General features: G+C 40.7%; 1 protein-coding gene across 1 annotated transcript; it reads right to left on the minus strand.

Annotated features, from left to right (window-relative positions):
• Positions 1 to 5,344: 5,344 nt before the first annotated feature.
• Positions 5,345 to 7,737, minus strand: LOC148069872 (potassium channel subfamily K member 15-like). Its single transcript, XM_087800770.1, has 2 exons — positions 7,374 to 7,737; positions 5,345 to 6,412 (listed from the first exon to the last, which is right to left on the minus strand). Exons 1-2 carry the CDS (start codon positions 7,654 to 7,656, stop codon positions 5,538 to 5,540), a joined length of 1,158 nt encoding a protein of 385 aa, XP_087656896.1. The 5' UTR covers positions 7,657 to 7,737; the 3' UTR covers positions 5,345 to 5,537.
• Positions 7,738 to 14,276: the final 6,539 nt, after the last annotated feature.

Genomic DNA, 14,276 nt, shown 5'->3' on the forward strand with positions numbered 1-14,276 from the left:
TGTGTGGTTGTGATGAGTGTGTGTGTGTGGTTGTGATGAGTGTGTGTGTGTGGTTGTGATGAGTGTGTGTGTGTGTGTGTGGTTGTGATGAGTGTGTGTGTGTGGTTGTGATGAGTGTGTGTGTGTGTGTGGTTGTGATGAGTGTGTGTGTGTGGTTGTGATGAATGTGTGTGTGTGGTTGTGATGAGTGTGATGAGTGTGTGTGTGTGGTTGTGATGAGTGTGTGTGTGTGGTTGTGATGAGTGTGTGTGTGTGGTTGTGATGAGTGTGTGTGTGTGTGTGATGAGTGTGTGTGTGTGGTTGTGATGAGTGTGTGTGTGTGTGTGTGATGAGTGTGTGTGTGTGGTTGTGATGAGTGTGTGTGTGGTTGTGATGAGTGTGTGTGTGTGGTTGTGATGAGTGTGTGTGTGTGTGGTTGTGATGAGTGTGTGTGTGTGGTTGTGATGAGTGTGTGTGTGTGGTTGTGATGAGTGTGTGTGTGTGTGGTTGTGATGAGTGTGTGTGTGTGGTTGTGATGAGTGTGTGTGTGTGTGTGGTTGTGATGAGTGTGTGTGTGTGGTTGTGATGAATGTGTGTGTGTGGTTGTGATGAGTGTGATGAGTGTGTGTGTGTGGTTGTGATGAGTGTGTGTGTGTGTGTGGTTGTGATGAGTGTGTGTGTGTGTGTGTGTGGTTGTGATGAGTGTGTGGTTGTGATGAGTGTGTGTGTGTGGTTGTGATGAGTGTGTGTGTGTGTGTGTGTGTGGTTGTGATGAGTGTGTGTGTGTGGTTGTGATGAGTGTGTGTGTGTGGTTGTGATGAGTGTGTGTGTGTGTGGTTGTGATGAGTGTGTGTGTGTGGTTGTGATGAGTGTGTGTGTGTGTGTGGTTGTGATGAGTGTGTGTGTGTGGTTGTGATGAATGTGTGTGTGTGGTTGTGATGAGTGTGATGAGTGTGTGTGTGTGGTTGTGATGAGTGTGTGTGTGTGGTTGTGATGAGTGTGTGTGTGGTTGTGATGAGTGTGTGTGTGTGTGTGATGAGTGTGTGTGTGTGGTTGTGATGAGTGTGTGTGTGTGTGTGTGATGAGTGTGTGTGTGTGGTTGTGATGAGTGTGTGTGTGGTTGTGATGAGTGTGTGTGTGTGGTTGTGATGAGTGTGTGTGTGTGTGGTTGTGATGAGTGTGTGTGTGTGGTTGTGATGAGTGTGTGTGTGTGGTTGTGATGAGTGTGTGTGTGTGTGGTTGTGATGAGTGTGTGTGTGTGGTTGTGATGAGTGTGTGTGTGTGTGTGGTTGTGATGAGTGTGTGTGTGGTTGTGATGAGTGTGTGTGTGTGGTTGTGATGAGTGTGTGTGTGTGTGGTTGTGATGAGTGTGTGTGTGTGTGTGTGTGTGATGAGTGTGTGTGTGTGGTTGTGATGAGTGTGTGTGTGTGTGGTTGTGATGAGTGTGTGTGTGTGGTTGTGATGAGTGTGTGTGTGTGTGGTTGTGATGAGTGTGTGTGTGTGTGTGTGATGAGTGTGTGTGTGTGGTTGTGATGAGTGTGTGTGTGTGTGTGTGATGAGTGTGTGTGTGTGGTTGTGATGAGTGTGTGTGTGTGGTTGTGATGAGTGTGTGTGTGTGGTTGTGATGAGTGTGTGTGTGTGTGTGTGTGTGTGTGTGTGTGTGTGTGTGTGTGTGTGTGTGTGTGTGTGTGTGTGTGTGTGTGTGTGTGTGTGTGGTTGTGATGAGTGTGTGTGTGTGTGTGTGTGGTTGTGATGAGTGTGTATGTGTGTGTGGTTGTGATGAGTGTGTGTGTGTGGTTGTGATGAGTGTGTGTGTGTGGTTGTGATGAATGTGTGTGTGTGGTTGTGATGAGTGTGATGAGTGTGTGTGTGTGGTTGTGATGAGTGTGTGTGTGTGTGTGGTTGTGATGAGTGTGTGTGTGTGTGTGTGGTTGTGATGAGTGTGTGTGTGTGGTTGTGATGAGTGTGTGTGTGTGGTTGTGATGAGTGTGTGTGTGTGGTTGTGATGAGTGTGTGTGTGTGTGTGTGGTTGTGATGAGTGTGTGTGTGTGGTTGTGATGAGTGTGTGTGTGTGGTTGTGATGAGTGTGTGTGTGTGTGGTTGTGATGAGTGTGTGTGTGTGTGTGTGATGAGTGTGTGTGTGTGGTTGTGATGAGTGTGTGTGTGTGTGTGTGATGAGTGTGTGTGTGTGGTTGTGATGAGTGTGTGTGTGTGGTTGTGATGAGTGTGTGTGTGTGGTTGTGATGAGTGTGTGTGTGTGTGTGTGTGTGTGTGTGTGTGTGTGTGTGTGTGTGTGTGTGTGTGTGTGTGTGTGGTTGTGATGAGTGTGTGTGTGTGTGTGTGTGGTTGTGATGAGTGTGTATGTGTGTGTGGTTGTGATGAGTGTGTGTGTGTGGTTGTGATGAGTGTGTGTGTGTGGTTGTGATGAGTGTGTGTGTGTGTGTGTGTGTGATGAGTGTGTGTGTGTGTGTGGTTGTGATGAGTGTGTGTGTGTGTGGTTGTGATGAGTGTGTGTGTGTGTGTGTGATGAGTGTGTGTGTGTGGTTGTGATGAGTGTGTGTGTGTGTGTGTGATGAGTGTGTGTGTGTGGTTGTGATGAGTGTGTGTGTGTGTGGTTGTGATGAGTGTGTGTGTGTGGTTGTGATGAGTGTGTGTGTGTGGTTGTGATGAGTGTGTGTGTGTGGTTGTGATGAGTGTGTGTGTGTGTGTGTGTGTGTGTGTGTGTGTGTGTGTGTGTGTGTGTGTGTGTGTGTGTGTGTGTGTGTGTGTGGTTGTGATGAGTGTGTGTGTGTGTGTGTGTGGTTGTGATGAGTGTGTATGTGTGTGTGGTTGTGATGAGTGTGTGTGTGTGGTTGTGATGAGTGTGTGTGTGTGGTTGTGATGAGTGTGTGTGTGTGTGTGTGATGAGTGTGTGTGTGTGTGTGTGATGAGTGTGTGTGTGTGTGTGTGATGAGTGTGTGTGTGTGTGTGTGATGAGTGTGTGTGTGTGTGTGATGAGTGTGTGTGTGTGTGTGATGAGTGTGTGTGTGTGTGTGTGATGAGTGTGTGTGTGTGGTTGTGATGAGTGTGTGTGTGTGTGTGTGATGAGTGTGTGTGTGTGTGTGTGATGAGTGTGTGTGTGTGTGTGTGATGAGTGTGTGTGTGTGGTTGTGATGAGTGTGTGTGTGTGTGTGTGATGAGTGTGTGTGTGTGTGTGTGATGAGTGTGTGTGTGTCTGCTGTCGCCTAGAGCGAGAAACAAAAGAAGCCTCAGGTCTCTGGAGTGAACAGAGTTAAACAGATCAAGAATCAAACACACTTTCAAACTCCTCTCGTGACAAACGTTTCATGGATCGATGCTTCTCTCTAGTGGAGGAAGATCTGACGTCGACTTTTGTTTCTCTTGTTCCAGAGGATTTGACCTGAAATGATCACAAACCTCTTCTTGACTCCAGAACTCCAACAGTGTTTAAATCATATTTTATTTATTTATTAATACTGACATTAAATCAATCAGAAAAATATAGACAGTCGTTGAGTATATTTAACCAATATTACTTTGAAAACAAAAGTAAGTCTGATGTATAAAATGCACTTTTCGGGGTTATATGTTATATTTATTATCATATCACTAGATGGCGCTGTTGACTCTATAATCTCTGATCTCTCTTCAAAGACCTTTATTTATTCATCTTCACCTAATTATTTAAGTCAGAAACTCCACTAAATAAAGTTTTCGTCATTACTAGTCTTAATTCTTTTTGGACTTTTTTTTTATATAAATAAAAATAGAGTTTTTTTCAATTAAAAAAAAAAAGGTGAAAAAAATGATTTAAAGATTTTCTTTTACAAAATACAATCAAGTTTTTTCTTTAAATTGCAACATCATTGTAGCTTATTTCAGGTTTATATAAGGTAAGGTAAGGTACAACTTTATTGACTAAATTGTTTAGAATACCTTTTTATAGGTATTACCTGTTTTGTAATTTATATTGTCTTTTATTGGATCTATTTATCGAACACAGGCTGTACTATAATAAATAATAATAATAATAATACTACACTACATATACCACATTGCTTTAGAAGTCAGAGTGAAGAGTGAGCTAGCATGTTAGCATTTTAGAGATGTTAGTGTATTAGCACGTTAGAGATGTTAGCATATTAGAGATGTTAGCATGTTAGCGTATTAGCATATAAGAGATGTTAGCATATTAGCATGTTAGAGATTTTAGCATGTTAGTGTATTAGCATATTAGAGATGTTAGCATGTTAGAGATGGAAGCATGTTAGAGATGTAAGCATGTTAGTGTATTAGCATGTTAGTGATGGAAGCATGTTAGCGTATTAGCATGTTAGAGATGTAAGCATGTTAGTGTATTAGCATATTAGAGATGTAAGCATGTTAGCGTATTAGCATGTTAGAGATGTAAGCATGTTAGTGTATTAGCATGTTAGAGATGTAAGCATGTTAGCGTATTAGCATGTTAGAGATGTTAGCATGTTAGCTTATTAGCATGTTAGAGATGTAAGTATGTTAGCGTATTAGCATGTTAGAGATGTAAGCATGTTAGTGTATTAGTATGTTAGTGATGGAAGCATGTTAGCGTATTAGCATGTTAGCGTATTATCATGTTAGAGATGTAAGCATGTTAGCGTATTAGCATGTTAGCGTATTAGCATGTTAGAGATGTAAGCATGTTAGTGTATTAGCATGTTAGAGATGTAAGCATGTTAGCGTATTATCATGTTAGAGATGTAAGCATGTTAGCGTATTAGCATGTTAGAGATGTAAGCATGTTAGCGTATTAGCATGTTAGAGATGTAAGTATGTTAGCGTATTAGCATGTTATAGATGTAAGCATGTTAGTGTATTAGCATGTTAGCGTATTAGCATGTTAGCGTATTAGCATGTTAGCGTATTAGCATGTTAGAGATGTAAGCATGTTAGTGTATTAGCATGTTAGAGATGTAAGCATGTTAGCGTATTATCATGTTAGAGATGTAAGCATGTTAGCGTATTAGCATGTTAGAGATGTAAGCATGTTAGCGTATTAGCATGTTAGAGATGTAAGTATGTTAGCGTATTAGCATGTTATAGATGTAAGCATGTTAGCGTATTAGCATGTTAGAGATGTAAGCATGTTAGTGTATTAGCATGTTATAGATGTAAGCATGTTAGCGTATTAGCATGTTAGAGATGTAAGCATGTTAGCGTATTAGCATGTTAGAGATGTAAGCATGTTAGCGTATTAGCATGTTAGAGATGTAAGCATGTTAGCGTATTAGCATGTTAGAGATGTAAGCATGTTAGCGTATTATCATGTTAGAGATGTAAGCATGTTAGCGTATTAGCATGTTAGAGATGTAAGCATGTTAGCGTATTAGCATGTTAGAGATGTAAGCATGTTAGCGTATTAGCATGTTATAGATGTAAGTATGTTAGCGTATTAGCATGTTATAGATGTAAGCATGTTAGTGTATTAGCATGTTAGAGATGTAAGTATGTTAGCGTATTAGCATGTTATAGATGTAAGCATGTTAGTGTATTAGCATGTTAGAGATGTTTCTTCAGTCGCGTCAAAATGAATTTCTTCTTCTGTGAAGGTCACGTCTGCTCTGGGACGGACAAGGTCGCGCTGCACAGACGCCACACAAGGCGTGGTCCACCCTGTAGGAGATGGAGTTGTAGAACACGGGGTTGCTGTGACCTCGGTCGTGCTCCCGGTGAGGGCGACGGCGGTTCAGACGAAGATCCGAGTCGAAGCACCAGCTCGTGAACCAGGCTCTGACTCGGCTGGTGTGACTCGAATGTTCTCGCGGCTCAGATTTATCTGGACGGCGTCCACAAGAAACCAGGTCAATGGCTCCGGTTTCTGACGACGCGCTCAGGTTGCGACTCTTGTCACCGTCCATCATTCTCGGGTCACAATCCTCGAGGGCCGCGCCCGCCTGCTGACCCGCCGCCGACTCCTTGGGCACCTCGGAGCTGACGGCGAGAAACCTGAGCACGATGAGGTTCAAGGAGGCCCCGACCACCGTCAGACCCACCAGGATGTACATGAAGCTGAAGGCCACGTACTGGGGTCTCTTCTGAAGGTCGTCCTTCTTCTGCAGGGCCACGAAGTCCCCAAAGCCGATGGTGGTGAGCGTGACGAAGCTGAAGTAGTAGGCGTCGAGGAAGGTCCAGCCTTCGAACTGGGAGAACGCGGCGGCTCCGATGCATAAGGTGCTGGTGCAGGACAGCAGACCCACCAGCACCATGTTGACCAGGGACACGTCCGTCTCCTGCAGGCCCAGACCCCGCTTGGCTCTGTGAAGAAGGTGCCGGACCAGGCTGTTGATCCTCTCGCCCAGACTCTGGAACATGATGAGGGTCAGAGGAATCCCCAGGACCGCGTAGAACATACAGAAGGTCTTGCCAGCGTCGGTTCTTGGAGTCACGTGACCGTAACCTGAAGGAAACGCGTTTGGAACCATTCAGTCAAAATGTAAACTTCACAGGGACGAGACGTCTGGAGGTGTTTGGATGTTTTTAAGTGTCTTTTCAGACGAAGACGAAGACAACAGAGCTCCAGTCCTACATTAAAATGAATAAACATTTTTGTCTATGACTCTAAAAAAGAACAGATTACTCTGAAGACTATCCAACATTAGTCGACATGAAAGTGAGTAGAAAATTAATTATTGCTTTCAGTCAATAAAGTATTATTTTTGTACTGAAGCGATTAATGAAATGATATTTTCTTCACAATTTCTTGAGTTGTGTCGATAAAGAAATGTATTTTCAGTTTCAGTCCAGATGAGACTCTTCACAGCAATCGTGTTATAAAAGAGATAAATACTTAAAGCAGACATTTCTGACTTGTCTAAAGTATAGTTATGTCATCTAGAAACCCTAAAACTTAATGTAAATATGAGCCGTTTACTAGTGATGTGTTGACGAGGCCTCGTGAAGCAGCTGATGCTCTATCACGATACATTTTACAAAGGCCACTAGATGGCGCTCCTCATTGAAAGTGATGCCAGGTTTTAGATGATCAGAAGTCTTTTAGTGCCACCTAGTGGCCCTTTGAAATGAAGACACTGTATTAGTTGTTTATCTGACGCAGCGTCATGAAGCGCTAATTAAAATATGTAGCTAGTTATTTATTCAATCGCTATTTTGGTTATAATATGATTAGAAATCTAAGAAAAATAGCTGTCAGGAAGAAATACAAAAGGAAATAAAAAGAGAAAATAAGTTTGATACAAAATAAAAAGTTATTTTATTTAAAGTATATACAAATATTTGAATATATAAAATCACAAAGAGCAAAATCGAACATGCTAACATGCTAACATGCTAACATTCATTGGAACTTTCATTTCATCCAGATGCTGTTTTTCTTCGATGACCACGTGTTCAATACTCGCCTATGGTGGTGATGACGGAGATGGCGAAGTAGAAGGATCCGGTGAACTTCCACTGCCGACCTGCTCTGTGAGGCTCCGACTGCAGAACCACCTTCTCCACCGTCCTGAAGTCCTCCTGGCTGAAGTGGAACTTCCTCTTCAGCTCGTCCAACTTCTGCGCCGACGCCTTCCTCCGGCCGCGCTCGCCGTCCTGCTCCAGCGCCACGAAGGCGCCGGCGCCGATCAGCAGGTAGACCACGGTGGCGAGGATGAGCGCGACGGTCCTGACGCTGTGCCTCGTCATCCTGGAGTGATGCGGTGACCTCCGAGCCGACCTCCGAGCCGACCCGGTTGGGTTACAGCGAGCCGTGAATCTGGTGAAACCAAAGACTCGGTGTGATGTGAGCGAGCGACACAAAAGCAGACGTTATCTGATCCCAGCAGCGCCAGTGTTGACACGTCCATGTCCAGAAATGTTTTATATGTTTGCTGAAGCACACGGTTGTTGACACAACGTGAAACTTCCTGCTCGCAAAGTCCAGCTTCGTCGTCTTCACTTCTTTGAATGAAAAAATACTCAATAAAGAAAACTGACAAATTCTTAAACAAATGTTAGAATTCCTGAAATGAAACAACAAACTCCTCACAGTCATAAAACCATTAACCCTTGTGGTATCTCAGGGTCAACGTGATTTACCTCCACCACCGCATATGTGTTTATGGAGAAAGGAAGATTGTTCACCTTGACCCAGAGACAACACAAGGGATACCACAAACACATTTGTTTTTCGGGACTTTCGTGTGACCTTGACCCTCGGACAACACAAGGGTAAATCAAATTGACAAACAACTAAAACAAATTTTAATAACATAGCAAAACTCTTATTTACAAATTCTTCCAAAACATGATTTAAAAACTTTTTTAATCCGTTTTTAAAGAAACTAATAAAAACCCGAAAAACTTTTTAACAACTTAAGAAGAAAAACATTTTAAACAATGAAATAAATGATCAAACTCCTGAAGAAGAAACTTTACAAAGTCATTAAACAAATTGATAAAGTCCTGAGAGACGTTTACAAAATAAGTAAGTAATTAAGTAAGTAATTTTTATTTGTAGAACGCTTTTCCAGACCAGGGTCACAAAGCGCTTAAACAATCAAAACAATATTCAATAAAGTATATACTTTAAAGATCAAGATAATACTGATAACACAACAGGAGTTCGAGAAATTCAAGGAAAAGTCTGAACAAATAGAAACGTCTTAAGATGTTTCTTGAAGGAGTCAGTAGATCATCAAACACAGAGATGTTTCTTGAAGGAGTCAGTAGATCATCAAACACAGATGTTTCTTGAAGGAGTCAGTAGATCATCAAACACAGATGTTTCTTGAAGGAGTCAGTAGATCATCAAACACAGAGAGAGAGAAGATCATTCCAAAGCTTAGGAGCAACAGCCTGGAAGGATTTCTCTCCTCTGGTCCTGAACCGTGTGCGTGGAACCATAAGTAGATTCTGATCCACAGACCTCAGAGCCCGAGCTGGGGTGTAAGTCTGGATCAGATCACTGATGGAAGGTCTGACCATGAATAGATCTGAAAGTAAGAACCAGAATTTTAAAATGATCCTGAAAGAAACTGGCAGCCAGTGAAGAGTTTGAAGGAGAAATGTGAGTTCTTCTACTAGAGCGGGTCAGAATTCTGGCTGCAGAGTTTTGTATGAACTGCAGACGAGACGATCCTTCTTGTTAAGACATGAAAACAAACTGTTACAATAGTCCAGACGAGAAGAAACAAACACATGGATTATAAGATCCAGATCATGTTCCGACAACATTTTCCTAAGTTTGGAGATTTTTCTCAGTTGAAGGAAACAGTTTCTGGTCAGTTTTCTTCAGTGTTGAACAAGAGACATGTCTTTATCAAATACAACACCCAGGTTTCTCAGGCTCAGTTTGACAGACTGACCTAAGTCACCCAAGTACTGACTCAACCCTGGAATCTTATCATCAGGAGCAATCACCAGAGTTTCAGTTTTGTCCACATTTAGCTGTAAAGTGTTTTCACTCATTGTTTGATTTCTAGCAAACAATTGACTAAGTTCAGCCTCTGGGGCTCAGTTGGATCAAAAGAGCAGTAGAGCTGGATGTCATCAGCAAAAATGTGATAAGACACATCAGGAAATCTCTGAATGATTTTACCGAGGGGAATCAAGTACAGCAAAAACAATAAAGGACCCAGAACAGAACCTTGAGGGACTCCACACAACAGATCTGCCGATTCAGACCTCATTTGATTGGCAGATACACTAAAACTGCGCCCAGAAAGGTAAGATGAGAACCATTCTAACACAGACCCAGACAGTCTTCATCCCTCAGTCTTCTCAGCAGGATCTGGTGATCAACTGTGTCAAAGGCTGAGGACAGATCCAAGAGAACCAGAACAGTGAATTTACCAGAGTCAGCCGACATCATGATGTCACTGGACACTTTCAGTAAAGCTGTCTCTGTAGAGTGATGTTTACGGAAGCCAGACTGAAACTTCTCATGGATGTCGCTCTGATCCAGGAACAGCTGCTCAGACACCACCTTCTCGGAGGTCTTGGACAAGAAAGGGAGCTTAGAAATAGGCCTGAAAGTACTGAGGTCAGTTTGGTTTAAGCCTGTTTTTTTGAGCAGAGGCTCCACAATGGCATGTTTAATTGCATTGGGAAAAACCCCTGAGGAAAGGGAGAGGTTCACCATATTGGTAACCCAGGGGCCAATTACATCAAATACTTAGATAAAAAGCCTACAAGGAAGGAAGTCATCTGAGCAAGAGGAGGGTTTCATCTTGTTCACTAGTGCCGAAATATCACCCAAAGATACAGCAGTGAAGGAAGACCAAGAGGAGGAGAGGGGCTCAGAGACAGCAAGGGTTCCAAACAAAGGGGGAGAGATTTTCTCTTTGATCAATATAATTTTGTCAATGAAAAATCTCAACAATGCATTGCTGTCAGCTTCACAGAAGACAGACGTGATTTAAAAACAAGTTACAAGTTTAAAAACTCTACAATACCCTGGGCCCACTAGGTGGCGCTCTTGAACCTCAGATCACTTAAGATCAGTTCATTGAGTTCATGAAGCTTTACCAGCCACGGACAACATGGTTTGACTTCAAATCACTGAAATCATGACTTTTTTGTTCATTAAATCTAGTGTGGTGATATATTCGAACACATACATTTATATTAAAATGTATTAATTGATAGTTTTGTGGATAAATAATTAAAATATATTCTTAGTATTGGAGCTTCTGCTCCTCTTGAAGGAGGAAAAGAAGAAAAACTGACGATTCTTCTCATCAACAAACGGTTCTTCTCTTCTCTGCTAATTGTCATTTTATTGATTTGTAAATGTTGGAGCGTCGTGCGCTCGACTGCGTCGCTGATGCAGAAACAGCTGGTCTTTCCTGACACGTTTATTTGGCCCCGCGAAGCGTTCATGTGCGAAGTATTCACAATACGCTCCGTGAAGTACTACATTAATCGCTCGACAGCTCTGACCTTTATCAAGCAACACTTTCCCGCCGAGTGATCCACGACGTCGTTCGTCAGTCGCCGCGAAGACGACTCGGCGAGAGCGTCGTCTCTGGAGTTAATTCAGCAGCAGCTTCAGCTCGTTACAGTTCCTCTACTTTCATCGTGATGGATAGAAAGAGACGTTTCTGTCGTTTATAGGTCGACAAAAAAAGCTTGTTTTTGAAAATATCTTTAGTTTTAGACCGTTTTGTGTTGTATCTGTTGTATTTATTTTTATTCTCTGATAAAAGCCCAATCTGTTGGATTTAAAATCTTGTTTCTGGCTCCATCTGGTGTCTGAATAATATAACTGCAATGTCGTAAATTCTCTGTTAAAAAGTTGTCAAACTTGAACGTTTTCTGGATTTGTACTTTTACTTGTATTTACTTGTATTTTCTGCCGTTTGAACTCGTTTTAAAAACTTTTGGATGCTTCAAAAAGTCTTCTCGGGACTTACATGACTCAAATGAATGCAAGCGCCGTTTCGAACTGTGTAAATCAGTCTAGTTGAGCTTTAGATCATTTTGGAGCTGAATAATACAACTGCATACATTACAATACGTACATTCTCCGTTAAACAGTTGTCAAACTTAATCATTTTCTGGATTTGTACTTTTTTTAAAAAACCTCTTAAAGCTCAAAAAGTCTTCTCAGGACTTGCCTGATTTAAACTTTTAATCCTGAAATAAATGCAACCGCCGTCTCCAACTGTGTAAAAATAATCCAGTTGAGCTTCAGATCATTTTGTCTGTTGTAAAAATATCTTTGGTTTTTTTTTTTATCTGAGATAAAATCCTAATCTGTAGAAGTTAAAATAGTGTTTCTGCCTCCACCTGGTGTCAGAATAATACGACTGCAATGGATACTTTATTGATCCCTGGAGGAGAAATTATTTTTGACATATCCAAACAAACATCCACGAATCAATGTAAAAACAATCGAATAAATATATAAATACAATAAACACATATAAAAGATATAAATAAATAATTCCAAAGCCAACAAAAAGTAAAAGTACATGTTAGGTTAGGTAGAACTTTATTGATCCCTCAATCATATCAAGCATGAGGGAGAGTTTTGTTGTAGCATCTTCTGGCAGAAGGAACATGGAACGTTCTGCAGTGCAGGGAGAGGAGCCTGTTGCTGCGGTTACTCTTCTAAACTGCCATTGTAAGTAAGTAAGTAAGTAATTGTTATGTCATGCACAGGGTGTCGAGGGTTACTCTGGATCTCCTGCATCTTTGATCCTTTTCTCCAGGACTGAGTCCACACTTCCCTCATCACAGACACACATTTCCTGATGAGGTTTATTAAGGAAAGTTTTTAAAATGACTCAAGAAAAAATTGAATTTTACATCTAAATAGACATGATTATCTTCGGGTTTGTCTAAATCAAGGTTCAGTGGCCACTTCCTGAGCCTCGGTAAGACTCTCTGAATGACTCGACCTTGAGCAAGGCACTATCTGCTGATCTATTGTAAGTGGTTTAAAGCGACAGATCTTCAATAACAGGTTTAAAATAAGACTCAATCTGAACTAAACTAGACTCATGTTTGTTTCAATTAAATTTTTCCTGCGTGTTTATGATTCACTTTAAATAAAACTCTTAACTTTCCTCCATATTTAAAGTGCAAAACTCTTAATAAAAAGCGCATTTGTTCGACGGCGGCGATAAGAGGGTTTAATGCTCGCCACGAACCCGAGAGACTCTTATCGCACTTGCTGATCTGGTATCGTCGGAACAGTTCATGCGTTTCTTATCTTTACAGGAAGACATTAGGAGCCGAGCGTCCCCGAGAGGTTCCCGAGCCACATTCACCTGCGTCCTGGGACAGATGAGGCGCGACACGAGCAAACACAGCGTTATCTCCGGACTGATAAGACGAGTCGATGCTCCAGGATAGTCCTGGCATTAAATGTATGTTGTTCAACAACACATGAATATTTACTCCTTTTATCTAAATCATCAACATTTTCACAAGTTTTATGTCGGCTTCATATTCACGGACCTTGTTGCTCCTAAGCTTTGGAACGATCTTCTCTCTCTTTGCTCTTGATGATCTACTGACTCCTTTAAGAAACATCTTAAGACGTTTCTATTTGTTCAGGCTTTTCCTTGAATTTCTCGAACTCCTGTGTTGTTCTCAGTATTATCTTGATCTTTAAAGTATATACTTTATTGAGTATTGTTTTGATTGTTTAAGCGCTTTGTGACCCTGGTCTTGAAAAGCGCTATACAAATAAATATTACTTACTTACTTACTTACTTACCTTCAGGTAAAATAATAAATGAGTTTGTTTTGGTCTTATTTTCACTTTTTTATAAGTAATTATTTTAAAAACTTCAAACTAGCGTCTTCACCTGTCAGGGGCAGAAGGCTGATGTTACTTTGCAGAAAATACCTTTAACTTTTTGTCAAAACAAAAACATCACGTCAGGAAAGCGGTGGAAAAAACACAAAAGGTCACAAGGTTTCAAAAGCTACACTGGCTCCCTCTGGTGTTCAAAAAAACAACTACATAAAAAAAGGTAAATCCTTACATATTTCAAAATAATCACAGATAATAATAATATTTCATTATATATATATATATATATATAAATAAAATATATATATATACTGTATATATATATATATATATATATATATATATATATACAGTATATATACTGTATATATATATATATATATATATATATATATATACAGTATATATATATATTTTTTAAGTATTTCAGGACAAGGACACCATACAAAGGCAACCCTTGTGTTATCTTTCAGTCAAGGTGACCTGAAGGCCACAAAACAAATGTGTTTGAGGTATCCCTTGTGTTGTCTCTGGGTCAAAGGTCAACGACCTCCCAGGCTTTTTATCATCCGTCTATTAAGTTTAAGAAGATGAAAAAAAATCCAATTTGAGCACAAAAATGAACTCTAAAATGTAAACAACTGATAACTTTAAATTGTTTTTTACCAATAGCCAGCAATTTTTCATAAACAATAAAAACATTTAAAAAATACATAAAAAATAAAAAATAAAATAAGAAGAAGAACATAAAGAGGAAGAACAAGATGACACAATCTAAGTCTAAAGATAAAGACAGAGAACATAGATCAAAGAAAAATAACAAAGACAAAGATACAAAGACTAACATAGAACATCCAGATACTCTCACTCCACTCCTGCCCCCGAACTCAGAATTGTACAATTTAATAGCCCGAGGGATGAATGAGTCCTTGAGTCTATAACTTGTTTCATTTTGCTAAACATTATCCTGTCACAACTGAACTTTGAACTTTGAACTTGAACAAAGACAAAAGTCGATCTCGTGGCTTTTCTTGTCTCATCGTCAAAACGTCGAAGA

This window comes from Callionymus lyra, chromosome 10 (assembly GCF_982586985.1).
Source record: "Callionymus lyra chromosome 10, fCalLyr1.hap1.1, whole genome shotgun sequence".
Lineage (NCBI taxonomy): Eukaryota > Metazoa > Chordata > Actinopteri > Syngnathiformes > Callionymidae > Callionymus > Callionymus lyra.

Excerpts from the sequence above, each read along its gene's own strand:
- LOC148069872 (XM_087800770.1), bottom strand. The coding sequence starts at position 7,656 with ATGACGAGGCACAGCGTCAGGACCGTCGCGCTCATCCTCGCCACCGTG. Across the intron at positions 6,413-7,373 it reads CTCCGTCATCACCACCATAG|GTTACGGTCACGTGACTCCA; the intron begins GCGAGTATTGAA and ends CGTTTCCTTCAG.